The sequence below is a fragment of the Saimiri boliviensis genome, chromosome 10 (genome assembly GCF_048565385.1).
Source record: "Saimiri boliviensis isolate mSaiBol1 chromosome 10, mSaiBol1.pri, whole genome shotgun sequence".
NCBI lineage: Eukaryota > Metazoa > Chordata > Mammalia > Primates > Cebidae > Saimiri > Saimiri boliviensis.
In genome coordinates this window covers 112,700,192-112,717,468 of record NC_133458.1, presented here as the reverse complement: position 1 = coordinate 112,717,468, position 17,277 = coordinate 112,700,192, and the positions used below count along the sequence as shown (strand labels likewise).

At 45.9% G+C, this 17,277-nt stretch overlaps 1 protein-coding gene across 6 annotated transcripts in view; it reads left to right on the top strand.

Annotated features, from left to right (window-relative positions):
* The first annotated feature begins 552 nt into the window (after nucleotides 1-552).
* Nucleotides 553-17,277, top strand: part of UBE2D4 (ubiquitin conjugating enzyme E2 D4) — a 28,676-nt gene continuing 11,951 nt past the window's right edge. Inside the window, exons 1-2 of one of the 6 annotated variants that reach the window (XM_039462040.2) lie at nucleotides 553-686; nucleotides 14,128-14,191. In XM_039462040.2, the coding sequence (XP_039317974.1) occupies nucleotides 663-686; nucleotides 14,128-14,191 (88 nt within the window). In that variant the 5' untranslated portion in view covers nucleotides 553-662. Of the gene's footprint in view, nucleotides 687-921; nucleotides 1,074-14,127; nucleotides 14,192-17,277 lie in introns of those variants that run through there. The other 5 variants (XM_039462042.2, XM_074379765.1, XM_074379767.1 and 2 more) reach the window with 5 other exon arrangements.

Here is a 17,277-nt window from a genome sequence, read left to right as displayed (position 1 = left end):
ACACACTAGTTCATAACCCTTTGTTTGAACAACTCGGACCTAGAAGCCTGCCAAGTCTTGGGAAAACAGGAAGGAGACATAATTAAGTTTGGGACATGCATAGTCTAAGGCCTTGGTTCTCAACCTTGGTGGTGCAAGATCACGTGAGGTACGACTGAACGCAGAGATCTCCACAACTGCGGAGTTGTGCGTGTGCACGTGTGCCCGGACAGCTCCATGGAGACGGATGCACAGCCATAGGGCGTACAAGGGTATGTATACTTACAGAGTTAAGAACCCCTATGTCAGGGGTTACAGGAAGCCTGGGAAGACGCCCAGGAGGGAGGGACAGGGAGCAAGCGAGCGTGTGGCACCTTGAGGGTGCTCGGCGCGTCTCCATAAAGCCAACGAGCCCCTCTTCTTCGCTGGCCTCTCCAGGCCCTTGCTGTCTAATGGTGGAAGCCACATGACCAGGTGAGAGCGGCCAGCATGACCGGGCAGCCCCGCGGCGTCCCCTCGGCCGCGCCAGGACGCTCGGCACGCGGCGACGACGGCCCCACAGTGCCCCGCGCGCGCAAGCGCAGGCGGCGGCTCCCAGCCTGCAGCTCGTTGGCTGCTGACCCGGCAGCGGGCCGCTCAGGCAGCCCCGGCCGGGCCGCCCCGGTTCCGAGCAGCGGGGTAGGATGGCGCTAAAGCGGATCCAGAAGGTACGCACTTTCCCACCCTCCGACTCTTTGGGTGTCCGAAGCGTCGAGGTGTGGGCGGGGCGCCGCTGCCGCGAAGTAGAAGGTGACTGAGGCGCCGCGCGGCACACAGACACCTGCCTAACAGGGAGGCAGAACCGCCGCCCGCGCAGCCTGAAAAGCGGACGCAGCCCGAGAAAGGGACTGCGCGAGCGCGGGGCGGGGCCGGGCCGTGAACACGTGGGCTGCGTCACGCGGGCGGGGCGCCGTGGGGCCACCTGCAGCCTCCTGGGCAGCGGGCTGCTGGGTCCCCGGAGCAAGGCGGACTCGTTCCTGTAGGGTATCCAGAAGGGCGGGACAGAGGCATCGAGGATGGAGCTGGGTCCTGAGGGAATAGTAGGAACTCGGCAGGTGGGGAAGAGGGAAAAAGGCTGTCGCGGCAGCGGGGAGATCGCGAGGCTTGGAGGATAGACTGGGTAGGGGGGGTAGCTGAAGGGAGCATGGTGCAGACTCGGGTGGTCCTTAGGGGCAGTGCCAAAGTAACTGGTTTTTATCCTTCAGGTAAGAGGGAGTTCATGGGGGTTTAATGCATTAACTAAAAATTGGAAAACGCACAACAGTAGAAAAAAGAAGTATTTCTAATTCTCTCACTTTACTGTTTGTTAACATTTTACTATATCTACTTCCAGTTTTTTTCTATATTTAAAACAATTATACTGCATTTTGTATTCCACTTTTTCACATAATATTAAACATAAGCATGTTGTGAAATAGTATTTATAACTGTATTTATTAATTTTTTTTTTTTTTTTGAGACGGTCTTGCTCTGTCGCCCAGGCTGGAGTACAGTGGCACAGGCATGGCTTACTGCAGCCTCAACCTTCTGGGTTCAAGTGATTTCCCCCTCCTTGGCTTCCCGGGTAGCTGGGACTACATGCCACCATGCCCAGCCAGTTTTTTATTTTTTGTAGAGACAGTGTCTCACTTTGTTGCCCAGGCTGGTCTCAAACTCCTGGGCTTAAACGATCTTCCTTCCTCTGCCTCCTAAATGTTGGGATTGCAACATGAGACACCCATGCCCAGTCCTATAACTAATTTTTTTTTTTTTCTTCTGAGATGGAGTTTCGCTCGTTACCCAGGCTGGAGTGCAATGGCGCGATCTCGGCTCACCGCAACCTCCGCCTCCTGGGTTCAGGCAATTCTCCTGCCTCAGCCTCCTGAGTAGCTGGGATTACAGGCATGCGCCACCATGCCCAGCTAATTTTTTGTATTTTTAGTAGAGACGGGGTTTCACCATGTTGACCAGGATGGTCTTGATCTCTTGACCTTGTGATCCACCCGCCTCGGCCTCCCAAAGTGCTGGGATTACAGGCTTGAGCCACCGCGCCCGGCCTAATTTTTAACATTAACCTTCTACATGTACATGACCAGTAACTTGTTTAGTCATTACCTGTAGTAGGTAAAAGTATAGACTTGGGTGTCAGACAGACCTGGGTTAGAGAATGTGAGGTCACTTATAGTGGGACCTTCCACAAGGCACTTAATCATTCCTAGCCTCCCAGTCCTACATATGTATAGAGTTGTTTTGAGAATTCAGTGCTATGAAATGTGTTTAGCACATGGTTGCTGTATACCAAGCACTCAATATGAGTTAGCTGCTGCTGTTCAAAATTCTTCACCAAGTATTTGCTGTTATGAACTTTGTATTAGTCTGTTTTGTGTTGCTATAAAGGAATATCTGAGACTGGGTAATTAATAAAGAAAAGAGGTTTATTTGGCTCACAGTTCTGCAGTGTGTACAAGAAGCATGGTGCCAGCATCTGCTTCTTTTGAGGTCTCAGGAAGCTTACAATCGTGGCAAGAAAGCAAAGAAGAAGCAGGCGTGTCACCTGGTAAGAGAGGGAACAAGAGAGATGCCATGCTCTTTTAAATACCCAGATCTCTCATGAACTAATAGAGTGAGGACTCACTCATTATTGTGGGGAGGTCACCAAGCCATTCATGAGGAATCCGCCTCCATAACCCAGACACTTCCCACCAGGCCCCATCTCTAACATTGGGGATCACATTTCAGCATGAGATTTGGAGGGGACAAATACCCAAACTAGATCAACCGTCATTGTTCAATGAGCCTTTTTCTTAATTCACGTTACTGGGTTTGATTGCCGGAGGTGGAATTACAGGATCTCTGGGAGTATGACTCATTTTTAAAAAATTAGGCCGGATGCAGTGGCTCACGCCTGTAATCCCAGCACTTTGGGAGACCAAGGCGGGTGGATCATGGGGTCAAGAGATCAAGACCATACTGGTCAACATGGTGAAACCCCGTCTCTACTAAAAATACAAAATATTAGCTGGGCATGGTGGCGCGTGCCTGTAATCCCAGCTACTCAGGAGGCTGAGACAGGAGAATTGCCTGAACCCGGGAGGCGGAGGTTGCGGTGAGCCGAGATCGCGCCATTGCACTCCAGCCTGGGTAACAAGAGTGAAACTCTGTCTCAAAATAATTAATTAGTTAATTAATTAAAAAATAAAATAAAAATAAATAAAAAATTAAATAGCTGTCCAAAAGAGAGAAATTTGATGAGTTATTATCTGAAAGGGGTCATCTGTCATCCTAGGACTTTGAAGCCAGAGAATGGCATGCTGAGATCTGTATTATAAAAAGATCCTTCTGGCTGCAGTGTGGCCTGAAGTGGGGCAGAGGGAGACTAGAGGCCATTGTGAAGGTTTAGCAGAGGCTTTGTCCAAATTAATGACCATGGAATGGATACTAGGCCAAAGCAGTGCCTGGACCATATTGCAGAAGTGGAATTGACAGGACTTGAAGAGAGGATGTGGTGAAAGTGAAACAAGGAGATGCACAAAATGGGTCACTTGGTAGATAGTGGTGTCATTGTCTAGGATAGGGAATCAGAAGTTTTGAAGGCAGAGAGGAGGGTAGGAGAGATTAAGGAGTAAAGGTTTGAGCCTACATATTTAAAAGTGTCAACTGATAAGCTTTATAAAACAGAAGGTTTGGAACACAAGTTTGGACCTTGAGCATGAAATGTCAACTATAGATCTAAGGTAGCTGAAGTCATAAGGCCAGGGAGAGCTTTTTCTTGATAAGAATCAAGGACAGGCCAGACAGAGTGGCTCACACCTAATCCCAGCACTCTGGGAGGCTGAGGCAGGTGGATTGCTTGAGTCCAGGAATTCAACACCAGCCTGGGCAACACAGTGAAAACCCGTCTCTACTAAAAATACAAAAAAAATGGCTGGGCATGGTGGCTCACGCCTGTAATTCCAGCACTTTGGAGGCCGAGGTGGGTGGATCATTTGAGGTGAAGAGTTTGAAACCAGCCTGGCCAACATAGTGAAGCCCCTTCTCTAATAAAAATACAGGCCAGGTATGGTGGCTCACACCTGTAATTCCAGCACTTTGGGAGGCCAAGGTGGGTGGATCATGAGGTCAGGAGTTCGAGACCAGCCTGGCCAAGATGGTGAAACCCTGTCTCTAAAAAGGTAAAAAATAAAAAAATACAAATACAAAAAAATTTAGCCAGGCATGGTGGCATGTGCCTGTAATCCCAGCTACTCGGGAGGCTGAGGCAAGAGAATTGCTTGAACCCAGGAGGTGGAGGTCTCAGTGACTCGAGATTGTGCCACTGCACTGTGACAGAGTGAGACTCTTTTTTTTTTTTTTTTTTTTTTTTTTTTTTTTTTTTTTTTGAGACAGAGTTTCGCTCTTGTTACCCAGGCTGGAGTGCAATGGCGTGATCTCGGCTCACCACAACCTCCGCCTCCTGGGTTCAAGCAATTCTGCCTCAGCCTCCTGAGTAGCTGGGATTACAGGCACGCGCCACCATGCCCAGCCAATTTTTTGTATTTTTAGTAGAGATGGGGTTTCACCATGTTGACCATGGCCACCTCACCCGGCCGGCTCTTTCTCAAAAAAATTAAATAAATAAAAATAAAAAGGCCGGAAGCGGTGGCTTACACCTGTAATCCTAGCACTTTGGAAGGCCAAGGTGGGCAGATCATGAGGTCAGGAGATCAAGACCATCCTGGCCAACATGGTGAAACCCTGTCTCTAATAAAAATACAAAAATTAGCTGGGCATAGTAGCATGTGCCTGTAGTCCCAGCTACTTGGGAGGCTGAGGGAGGAGAATCACTTGAACCTGGGAGGCAGAGGTTGCAGTGAGCCGAGATCAGGCCACTGCCCTCCAGACTGGTGACAGAGTGAGACTCCGTCTCAAAATAAATAAATAAATTAAATAAATAAAGAGAGGCCTGTAATCCCAGCTACTCAGGAGGTTAAGGTGGGAGAATCATCTGAACCAGGGAGGTCAAGGCTGCAGTGAGCCTCACTACTGCACTCCAGCCTGGGCAACCAGAGTGAGACTCTGTCTCCAGAAAAAAACCTGAGATGAAATAATTTAGGAAGAAAAGAGTTTTAATTGGCACATGGTTCCACAGGCTGTACAAGAAGCATGGTATTAGCGTCTGCTTTGCTTCGGAGGAAGGGAAACTTAGCGTCATGATGGAAGGCAAATGGGGAGCAGAGCAGGCATATCACATGGCCAGAACAGGAGCAAGAGAGAGAGCAAGGGAAGGTGTGACACACTTTTATTTAGTTATTTATTTTTGAGACAGGGTCTCACTCTGTCGCACAGGCTGGAGTGCAGTGGTGCAATCTCAGCTCACTGCAGCCTCCACCTCCCTGGTTCAAGTGATTCTCATGTCTCAGCCTCTAGAGTAGCTAGAATTACAGTGTGTACAATCATGCCTGGCTACTTTTTGTATTTTTAGTAGAGACAGGGTTTTGCCATGTTGCCCAGGCTTATCTGGAACTCCTAAGCTCAAATGATCCACCTCAGCCTCCCAAAGTGCTGGGATTACAAGCGTGAACCACTGTGCCCAGCCACAACACACTTTTAAACAACCAGATCTTGTGAGAAGAGTATGGTACCAAATGGTTGGTACTAAACCAATCACTCCGCACCAGGCCCCTTCAACATTGGAAATTACAATATGACAGGGTTTTGGGCGGGAACACAGATCCAAACCATATCAATACATATTTAATACATATATTTTGCAATATGTGTACTTTAAAGAAAATTTGGAAAATAACCTGGCTGAGCACAGTGTCTCACACCTGTCATCTCAGCACTTTGGGAGGTCGAGGCGGGTGGATCGCTTGAGGCCAGGAGTTTGAAACCAGCCCAGCCAACATGGCCAAACCCTGTCTCTCCTAAAAATACAAAAACTAGCTGGGTGTAGTGGTAGGTGCCTGTAATCCCAGCTACTCGGAGGCTGAGGCATGAGAATTGCTTGAACCCAGGAGGTGGAGGTTGCAGTGAGCCGAGATGGCACCACTGCACTCCAGCCTGGGTGACAGAGCGAAATCCTGCCTCAAAACAATAAAAATAAATAAGTAAAATTAAATGAAGAAAATTTGGAAAATACCCCCAAAATTCAGTTTTTAAAAAAGTCATCTCTAGTCATCGAAAGTGGGTCACTTTTTCTTGCTAGAATGTGTGCCATCCGGTTCCCCTCCTGAGGGTCAACCAATGTTAAGGTAGTCTTCTAGAAATATATATATATTCTATCCACTCATGTAATTGTGTTAACATTTTGGTGGATTTTATTTCAGTGCCTTTGACGTGTGTGTGTTTCAGAGTGTTGTCATCATGTAGGACATCACATTTTATACTCTGCTTTTTCTTGCCCTTTTCCTTTAATGTTGTATCATGGCATTTTCTCCTGTTATTCTGTAGTCTTTAAAAACTGTAATTTTTAGTGGTTGCATAATACTTGGTTTAGTTTCTCAAAAAAAAAAAAAAAGTTTAGTTAACTTCTGGTTATAAAGGTAGTAATTGCTCTTTAAGAAACTTGGGGCCAGGCACGGTGGCTCATGCCTGTAATCACAGCACTTTAGGAGCCTGAAGCGGGTGGATCATGAGGTCAGGAGTTCGAGACCAGCCTAGCCAACAGGGTGAAACTCTGTCTCTACTAAAAATGCAAAAATTACCTGGGCATGGTGGTGTGCACCTGTGGTCCCAGCTTCTCCAGAGGCTGAGGCAGGAGAGTTGCCTGAACCTGGAAGGCGGAGGTTGCAGTGAACCCAGAGTGCACCACTGCACTCCAGCCTGGGCAACAGAGCGAGACTCTCTCCCAAAAAAACAAAACAAATTTTTGGCCAGGCGCAGTGGCTCAAGCCTGTAATCCCAGCACTTTGGGAGGCCGAGGCAGGTGGATCACGAGGTCAAGAGATTGAGACCATCCTGGTCAACATGGTGGAACCCCGTCTCTACTAAAAATACAAAAAATTAGCTGGGCATGGTGGCGCGTGCCTGTAATCCCAGCTACTCAGGAGGCTGAGGCAGGAGAATTGCCTGAGCCCAGGAGGCGGAGGTTGCGGTGAGCCGAGATCGCGCCATTGCACTCCAGCCTGGGTAACAAGAGCGAAACTCCGTCGAAAAAAAAAAAAAAGAAAAGAAACTTGGGGCCGGGTGTGGTGGCTCAAGCCTGTAATCCGAGCCCTTTGGGAGGCCGAGGCAGGAGGATGAGTTGACGTGAGGCACTCAAGACTAGCCTGGCGAACATGGTGAAACCTGTCTCTACTACAAATACGAAAAATGGCCAGGCATGGTGGCGTGTGCCTGTAATCCCAGCTACTCTGGAAGGTGAGGCATGAGAATTGCTTGAACCTGGTAGGCAGAAGTTGCAGTGAGCCAAGATGGCACCATTGCACTCCAGTCTGGGCAACAGAGTCAGACCCTGTCTCAAAAAATAAAATAAAATAAAATAAAATAAAATAAAATAGAAATAAAGAGAACTTGGAAGTCTAGATAATACCATATTCATGTACTTCAAGATGAATATTTTTTTCAAATGTTCACATATCTGAAATTGGGATGCTTCTTACAATAGCTGTCAACCAGGTTACCTTCACTTAGTTGTCACTATCTGTATGAGTAAACTGGATCATTGCAGTTCACTATTAGGTAAGTGCATTGCTGATACTATATTTGTTGAGTTTAACTGGTTTAAAAATATTTTCAAAAAGATAGTGTGATTTAGCACTGAAAAGAAAAGATTTTGTGAACACACAGGCACAGAAACAGGACAGTGGAGAGTAAATTTCCTATTAGTGTAGCAAATATTTGTTGTTGTTAGAGGAAAGACTGCAATTTTCTAATTCCATGTCAAGCAACCAAATTCTTCATAGCCCCAGAAAGAAAGGTACCACCTACCCTCAAGTTGGTAAGGCTGGATCATTTTTTCTTGCTGGAATATATGCAAAGAGATTGTGTATCACAGGGCCATTGCAGAATGAGTATTGATGGCTTGAAAGAAAACTTCAGAAGCAGTAGTAGAGGATTTCTAAGAATTGCCACATTACCGTTGGTTTGGAAGACGCAGAGGACGATACTGTGTAGACATCAATGACTCAGTGCTGGGCTCTGAATAGGAAGAAACTTTAGGAATACCTGAACAGATCAGTTCATTTATTTCACTTGTTTTTACTTTTTTTTTTTGTATGCATGAATAACAAAAAGAAACACACAAAGCTCTGTTTAAGCCTAAAATAATTATTTTGATAAAAGTAATTTTAATTTTTTTAATTTGTTGAAATAGAGCCTTTGTCACACAGGCTGGAGTGCAGTGGCACCATCTTGGCTCACTGCAACCTCTGCTTTCCAGGCTAAAGCGATTCTTTTTTTTTTCTTCTCCCACAGGGAGAAAAAAAAACTATTTTCACTTTCAGCAGGGAAAAAAAAAGTATTTTATTTGATAACCAAGTACACACACATATTCACACACACACTTGTATATACAACTAAAACAATTTTTTTTACTTTTACCATGTGGGATGGATTGTGAAATATTCTATGTTTTTTCATTTAAAGAAAAACGCTGGTCACCTTTTAGTAAAAAAAAAAAATTTCACAAATCACTGATATGTTACAACCCATAACTGCTCTAGAGCATTAACAATGAGGCCGGGCGTGGTGGCTCAAGCCTGTAATCCCAGCACTTTGGGAGGCCGAGGCGGGTGGATCACGAGGTCGAGAGATCGAGACCATCCCGGTCAACATAGTGAAACCCCGTCTCTACTAAAAATACAAAAAATTAGCTGGGCATGGTGGCATGTGCCTGTAATCCCAGCTACTCGGGAGGCTGAGGCAGGAGAATTGCCTGAACCCAGGAGGCGGAGGTTGCAGTGAGCCGAGATCGCGCCATTGCACTCCAACCTGGGTAACAAGAGCGAAACTCTGTCTCAAAAAAAAAAAAACAAAAAAAACAAAAAACAATGCTAAGCTCTGATTTTAAGGAAATATATAGTCATGCTCCTCCTTAGAATTAGCCCATGTGGTCTTTTAGGTAGTCAACTCAGAGAAAAAAAAAAATTAACATAGCCTTGTTACCATGTATCCAGCCTGGACATGGTACATGCTTTCAGTGAGCTTAAATCACCTACCTTCCTAGGCCCAAGATCTGAGGGATTGACTTGTACTATGTAACAGGACCCTTTGTCTGTATTACACTTTTTTTTTTTTTTTGAGGCAGGGTTTCACCATGTTGGCTAGGATGGTCTCCATCTCCTGACCTGGTGATCCGCCCCGCCTCGGCCTCCCAAAGTGCTGGAATTACAGGCGTGAGCCACCACACCCCGCCTTGTATTACACATTTTATATGTGTCTTTTTATGTACATTATTTCACTTGATCCTCACAACAACCCTGTGAGGTAGGTGGGGGAAAATATCAGATTCACTTTATAGATAGTGAAGTTAAGGTTCAGGGGTTAAGTGACTTTCTCAGTTACCATATACCTAGTACGAGGCAGAGACAGGATAGGGACTATTAACTTTTAGGTTGGGGGCTCTTTTCTCTAAACCACATAGCTTCTGAGAGTATAATCTAACCCAAAATATTTTTACTGCTTCATCCTCATTTTCTTATTGTTAATTCAACTTTTTATAGGATACGATAAAAGACCTAATTCTAAATTCATCATGCTAAATTTATGCTTCTTGACCAATGAAAACTTATGGCCACAGAACCCGTCTTTCTGGAAAGCACTGTCTCTTTGCATCTAGTATAAAGGAACATAAGCAATGTAAAAGACCCGAGAGGCCAAGGAAATTGAAGAGAAGTCAGAAGAAGGGATATAAAGGGAATGCATTAATGGATTTTAGTCCCTTTAAGCTAGTACTTTTGTGAGAGAGCTTTAATGCAGTTGAGACTTGAAGCTTTTGAAGATCTCAGTTTTTTTTTTTTTTTTTTTTTTTTTTGAGATGGAGTTTCGCTCTTGTTACCCAGGCTGGAGTGCAATGGCGCGATCTCGGCTCACCGCAACCTCCGCCTCCTGGGTTCAGGCAATTATCCTGCCTCAGCCTCCTGAGTAGCTGGGATTATAGGCACACGCCACCATGCCCAGCTAATTTTTTGTATTTTTAGTAGAGACGGGGTTTCACCATGTTGACCAGGTTGGTCTCGATCTCTCGACCTTGTGATCCACCCACCTCGGCCTCCCAAAGTGCTGGGATTACAGGCTTGAGCCACCGCGCCCGGCCTGAAGATCTCAGTCTTAATGAAGTTATTCAAACTCAAATCTTGAATGCATGATGATGATAGGCCAGGGTCTTGAAAAAAACGTGGTTCTCGATGATCTCCTGAAGTGCTAGTATTTGAATACCACAATATGTATTGATTGATGTTTTTGTCCATTAATGGTCCATGAGTTTCTTTAAGTTAAGTCCATTTTAGAGTCCATAGATATCAGTGTCCTGCAAAACTGTTGGGGATTGGAGGCTCCCAGCAGACCCCAGATGCTCTGCCCTGTCCATGATGTCACCCTCTAAAGCAATTCTTGTGCCTCAGCCTCCTAAGAAGCTGGGATTATAGGTATGTGCCACCACGCCCAGCTAAGTTTTGTATTTTTAGTAGAGACAGGGTTTCACCATGTTGGCCAGGATGGTCTTGAACTCCTGACCTCAAGCGATCTACCTGCCTTGGCCTCCCAAAGTGCTGGGGTTACAGGCATGAGGCACTGTACACAGCCTGATAAAAGTAATTTTTAAATAAAGTATATGTGCAAAGAAAGGATTTGGTGTTAGTTTATTTGCCAGCATGTTTTTTTTCTTCTTAAGTGTATGTAAATTAAAAATATGTGTCTTACAAAGGATGGAGTCTTGGAGTTGATGAAACACAGTGAAGGAATAACTGAGTGTGTACCATGGTTTGCTTCACTCTTCTCTACTAACACTCAATACTTTCTTTTTTTCGGGACTTCCCACTTTTATCATCGTTACTTGTAATAATAATTATAAACTTAATCTACTTAACCCTTTACAATTAATAAAATATTTTATTTGTATATCTAATTATTTGGTAATAAATTCCCATGGTTCAAAAGGTACGAAGGATATACAGGGAAAAGTCTCCCACCGAAGACTGTAGCCAGCCATCCAATTCCTCTTCTGGGGGAGGGCAACCAGTGTCAAAGTATTCCTCTAGAAATATATATATATATTCTACTTATTCCACTCCCTTTTTATAATACTAACTGTAGCATCCGCTATACCACTGTTGTCTTAATATTTATTGAGTGCACTTGCTTACATTATATACATTAAAAATTTATATACAAAATTTGTAGCCACACAATAGTGTCAGCAAGTTGGCAGGCAAGTATGATTACAGCTTAACAGATGGTTATACTGAGGCCCAAAGAGGTGAAAGTGGTTTCCTCAGTGACAGAGCTGGGACTCAGACCTGAGTCTTCTAACCCTATGAGGTGAGCACAGGAATTCGATGTGTGTGAGTGGACCAGTTTCTTTTAAGTCGCACCATTCCTCCTTGAAATGCCAGTTAGCATTCGAAACTCCTAGGTGCTGGTTGGAGTCTATCACTAGAGATCCACATGTGGCCTTTCAGGGATCATTAAGTGCTGGTGTAACTGTTCATCACACCTCTAAAGGAGGGACATGGATTCTGCATACTGGCAGTGCAAAAGCATAGAAGTATGGGAAAACCTTGTGAGGTGGAGGGGAATTGGCCTGTACTGCTGGCTTTTCCTGCCCCTGACTGCTCACATAACATATTTAGGATTTGCCTTAACCATTCTGTCATAGAGCTCATTCATTCATGCAGTGTCACAATGGATATAAACAGTTCCCCTGCACAGTGATAATGGAGGTCCTGAGGGGCACATAGCAGAGAGGTAAGCAAAAAGGAACTGTTCTGCAGAGATTTCTTTCTTTTTTTTTTTTTTTTTTTGAGACAGAGTTTCGCTCTCGTTACCCAGGCTGGAGTGCAATGGCGCAATCTCGGCTCACCGCAACCTCCGCCTCCTGGGTTCAGGCGATTCTCCTGCCTCAGCCTCCTAAGTAGCTGGGATTACAGGCACGTGCCACCATGCGCAGCTAATTTTTTGTATTTTTAGTAGAGACGGGGTTTCACCGGGTTGACCAGGATGGTCTCGATCTCTTGACCTCGTGATCCGCCCGCCTCGGCCTCCCAAAGTGCTGGGATTACAGGCTTGAGCCACCGCACCTGGCCGAGATTTCTTTCTTTCTTTTTTTTTTTGAGATGGAGTCTCGCTCTGTCGCCCAGGCTGGAGTGCAGTGACGTGGTCTTTGCTCACTGCAACCTCCACCTCCCAGGTTCAAGCAATTCTCCTGCCTCAGCCTCCCGAGTAGCTGGGGTTACAGGCATGTGTCACTACACCCAGCTAATTTTTTTATATTTTTAGTAGACACAGGGTTTCACCATGTTGGCCAGCCTGGTCTTGAACTCCTAACCTCAGGCGATCCACCTGCCTGAGGCCCCCAAAGTGCTGGGATTATAAGTGTGAGCCACACAAACAGCTGATTTCTGTAGCTCTTGCATTTCTGAGCCTGTCCTTGGTCCCCTTGTCTGACTGCAGTTGTTCCCCAAGTTAAATTCTCTTTTGACCACTCCTGATGCTACTTCCTGAGTGCTTGCAAAGTATCATTCATTTTACTTACGAGGAAATGTGTTCAGATATATTAGATACTAATTGAGAATTGGCCAGTGGTATACTGGCAGATGTTTCAAGATCAACTCTTGGGGAGAAAATATGGCCCTGATTTGTATCATTGCTGGCTTTTGTGATGTTAATACTTCCATCTTGGTTGATTAAATTTGAAGTGAAGGAGATAAATGCAGGATGGCCAGAGAGGTGGTTACTGAAATGATTAGCATGTCCAGAGACATATGGTGAAACCAGGAGAGTTTGTGTAGATAGGACGGTGTTTGGCTTAGTTCAGCGAAAGAGGAATGTCATTAGCCAGGTGTGAACTTTGTGCACATGCCAAGTCCCTGAGGAGTTTCCCTGCCACACGATGCATGATACACTGTTGCTTGTACCTCCTTCCTTCCTTTCGGAACCTGTGGAAACCCAAGGAATTTAGTAAGATCTGGAACCCGGGAAGAATAGGGCGTATTGTATTAGGAAACCTTCTCATACATGTAACTTTTTTTTTTTTTTGAGACAGGGTCTCACTCTGTCGCCCAGGCTGGAGTGCAGTGGCACAATCACAACTCACTGAAGCTCCAGCCTCACTGGGCTTTTGTTGTTGTTGTTGTTTAAGTAGAGATAGGGTCTCACAAGGTTACCCAGTCTAGTCTTGAACCCCTGGGCTCAAGTGATCCTTACACCTTGGCCTCCCAAAGTGCTCGGATTATAGGCATGTACCCAGCCCCATGCAAACTGAAGTTTGAGAGTCACTGCCCAAAATCTTGGGCCTTGAGGCTCATGCCGGACCAGGATCACTTTAAAGGATTATGGCCAGAGTTGGTGTCCCATAAAGGGAATCTAGTTGTGGTGTAGTCCCTGATCCCCACTGGGGTAGTGTTTGTTAGACTTTGGCTTACGTGCCAAAGTCTCCACATTCAGAGCCCTAGGGCTCACCACTTAACCAGTGGTGAGTAGGGTGATTGGAATGGTGGTTGGGGAGGTAAAGTAGAGAGAGGAACACTTCTTGGTACTAACTGCTTCCATGCATTAATTCATTAGCCTACAGTAAAACCTGGCACCTATCCTCCCAGAACCCTCTCCTGGGCTGTTTTTCTTCCATATCCTGAGCACCTGGGGGCCTGGGGATGTCCTCTACCTGATCAGGTGGGAGGCCAGGCTTGGGGGCAGGGCAGAGCTACCTGTGACTGACTTCTTACCCTGCTGTCTTCCAGCTCTGTACCTTGAGTAGGTAACTTCATCTTTTTACAATTCAATTTTCTAATGTATAAAATGGAAATGATAATACCTACTTCTCTGGTATCTTTATAGCAGGGAGTAGACTTCTATGACCCACATTGTCTCTAACTCCCTCCTGAGGCCTAGGAGCCTCCTCCCACCGGGAGAATTCCTTCCAGCTACCAAGATTGGTGTGTAGAGGCAGCATCCCCATGCACAGCAGCTCTGACCCACTATCTCATGTTCTAGGAATTAACCGACTTGCAGAGGGATCCTCCTGCCCAGTGTTCTGCGGGACCTGTAGGTGATGACTGTAAGTATTTTTGGGGGCTTCAGGTTGCAGGAGCATTGTAATTAAGACCCCCAAATTTAGGCAAGGCATAGTGGCTCATACTTGTAATCCCAGCTACTCGGGAGGCTAAGGCAGGAGAATCACTTGAACCCACGAGGAAGAGGTTGCAGTGAGCCGAGATCATGCCACTGCACTCCAGCCTGGGCAACAGGGCAAGACTCTGTCTCAAAAAGAAAAAAAACCCCAAATTTATCGGTCAAGCAGTGTTTAAGAAAACCAATGTCATGTTCCCTTCATTTGCTTTTTCATTTGAGGTCTAGGCCATGAGTTCACAGTAGCTTGACTGGTCAGGTTATACTCAGAGTAGTACCTGCATTGCCTTTCATTTCCCATAATCACCACTTCTCTCTTCTGGGGCATGAGAAAGCCAGCTTGCCCTGAGGAGTCACATCGGCTGCTGGAAAGTGCCCTTGGCCAAGTCAAACTTGGGTGCTGGTGTAAATATTTTTGGAGTTGCTCTAGAGGGCCTGGTGGTGCTGCAGCTCCTGGGAGCAGAGCAGGATGGCGAATGAGGGGCAGAGCAGGGTAGGGCAGTGGCCACTTGCCTCTGCCTCTGCCAAAGGGAAGGACAATCCCTATTCTTTTCTCTCACTTTTGCTCTTCCCTGGGGGAGACTAAGAAGCAGCTCTAGACAGCTCTGGGGAGAGAGAGGGAGAAGCAGCACCGCCTGTGCCAGGCCTCTGCCATCCCTCAGAGGTATTGGCAGAGGCTGAGCTGCCCAGCATTAGGGTTTCCAGGTCCATCCTCTGCCCACTCACCTTATCTCCACTTTGTGGGCTTCTTGGGCTCTGGGACACATTCCTTCCCAGTGAGGCTTCAGTAACTGCAGCCATAGGAAAGTAGGCACGGAGGGGAGATACTGTGTATTCAAGGAGAGTGGTGTCAGAGGTACATCTACCAAAGAATCAAAAACAGACTGAGATAGAATGTTTATGCCAATGTTCACAGCACTATTATTCATGATTTTCGGAAGCTGGTAACAACCCAAGTGCCCATCAGTGGATGATAGATAAACAAAGTATGGTTCTGATACACAGTGCAACATGGATGGGCCTTGAAAACATGCTAAGTGAAATAAGCAGGAAAGAAAGGGATGAATATATGATTCCACTTACAGGAAATACATAGATTAGGCAAATTCATAGAGACAGATGGTAGATGAGAGATTACGTGAGGGTGACGGGAGGGGAAATGGGAGAAATGTTGCTTCATGGGTACAGAATTTGTTGGGGGTGATGGAAAGTTTTAGAAATGGATAGTGGGAATGGTTCTACAGCATTGTGAAGGCATATAATGCCACAGAATTGTACATTTAAAAGTTGTTTAAATTGCATATTTTATATATTTTTTACTACAAAAATAAATTTTACCAAGCTGGAAAAAAATGAGGGCATGGTATCATATGTGTACCTGCATGTTCTGGGAGGGGACCAAGCTTAGAGGAGCAACGAGTAGGCAGATGGAGCCACTGAAAATGGAGGACTCTAATGGCTTTACGTGGGAGTTTAAATCTCGTTTTTGGAGCAGAACAGAAATGTTTCCTAGCTGCCTGTGCAGAGTGTAAGAAATGAGAACAACTCTGCTCCACTGTCTCCTGATACCTGCTCATCACTGCTCCCCACTAATCAGTGTTACCTCATGTTGTCCTCACAAGCACCCCAGGTCTCTGTAGCATGCTTCCCCTCTTACCTGTCAATTAAGATCATATCAGATTAAACTGGGGTCGCTGTAAGCTTGAACTAGTTCTTGTTCCGTCTTAGCTGTCTAGAGGCAGCTCCTTGATGCTCAGCTTAGCTCACATTTACCTTGCACCATAGCCCAGTGCTAAGAGAGGCTAGCATCAAGGCCGCCTACCACAGTCAGACCTCAATGGATGAGGTTTAGAAGGCATTGGAAGCTAGCCTTTGGGGCCATTTCACACCTGCCTTATGGGCACACAGCCGATTCCAGCATCCCTCCTCTGTTTCCTTTCGGCTTTTGGGGCTTTGGGGGCCGTCTCTTCTGACTCCGCCCTCAAGCCCTGCTTAGTGTCCCAGCAGCCCTCAGGGTTAAATTGAACAAGACCAGAGGATTCTAACCTTCTGTTCCGAAATATATTAATTATCAAAAACACTTTTATTTAATAAAGGATTCCATTCACATTAATATTGGACAAAGTTATATCTACTGCCAACTAATGATTAACGTTAATTGGCATAAAAACAGTCAAAAGAAAAAAATGTGATATTTTCATGAACTCAGGCAGCCTTATTACAGGTAAAGGTATTCTCTGCAGCACCATTTCTCTGAAATATTGAAAAGGGCTCATGGGCCACCTTGACTACTTTTGGACACCTCCAGGGGCTTGGGAAACTTCTCCTTTTGTCCCTGCACTTAATGCTTCTACCCCAAACCTTGGTGCTTTCCTGGGCCTCCTGTCGGGTAGAGCCTGTGGGGTATTTCAACAGGTGACAGTAAACACAGGACAGGACCAGGTCTGAAACTCTGGGCTAATTCCATGCCTACTATGAACCCGTATGAGACAGAATTCTGCTGCGAATAACAGGCCCTTCAGATGGTCTCAGCAACTCAACTGGATGATGGCGTTTTCCACAAAGGCTCTCAAGTCAGTATCCCTGGGACCATTTGTATGACTTGGGAGCCTTGGATGTGGGTGTATGGGCCACACTAGGCTAGCCTTGCTGATACACAGGAGCTGTTCTGGGAATGGGTAGAGCAGTAAAAATCACCTGAGATGCTGGAGAGGGTGTAGGATGTGATGTGCAGCAAGAGGAGGTTCTAAACCCCCACCAAAGGGTGGCAACCTGGAAAGGAAGTACAAGAGGGGCTCATTGTGATCTTGCTACTGAGTGCCTAGAGCATAGGGCACTGCCCAGAGGCTGGCCAGGAGAGGACTCAGATGGAGGCAGCACCAGTGAAGCTCCAGGGCCATGGGCGGTTGGCTCTTGAGAGAGACTCTTTGGAGAGGGCTTCAGAATGAATCAGGGGAAACCAAGGAATAGGAGGGTTTATAAAGAGCAATAAGGAAAATGGCTGAAGCCTAGCTA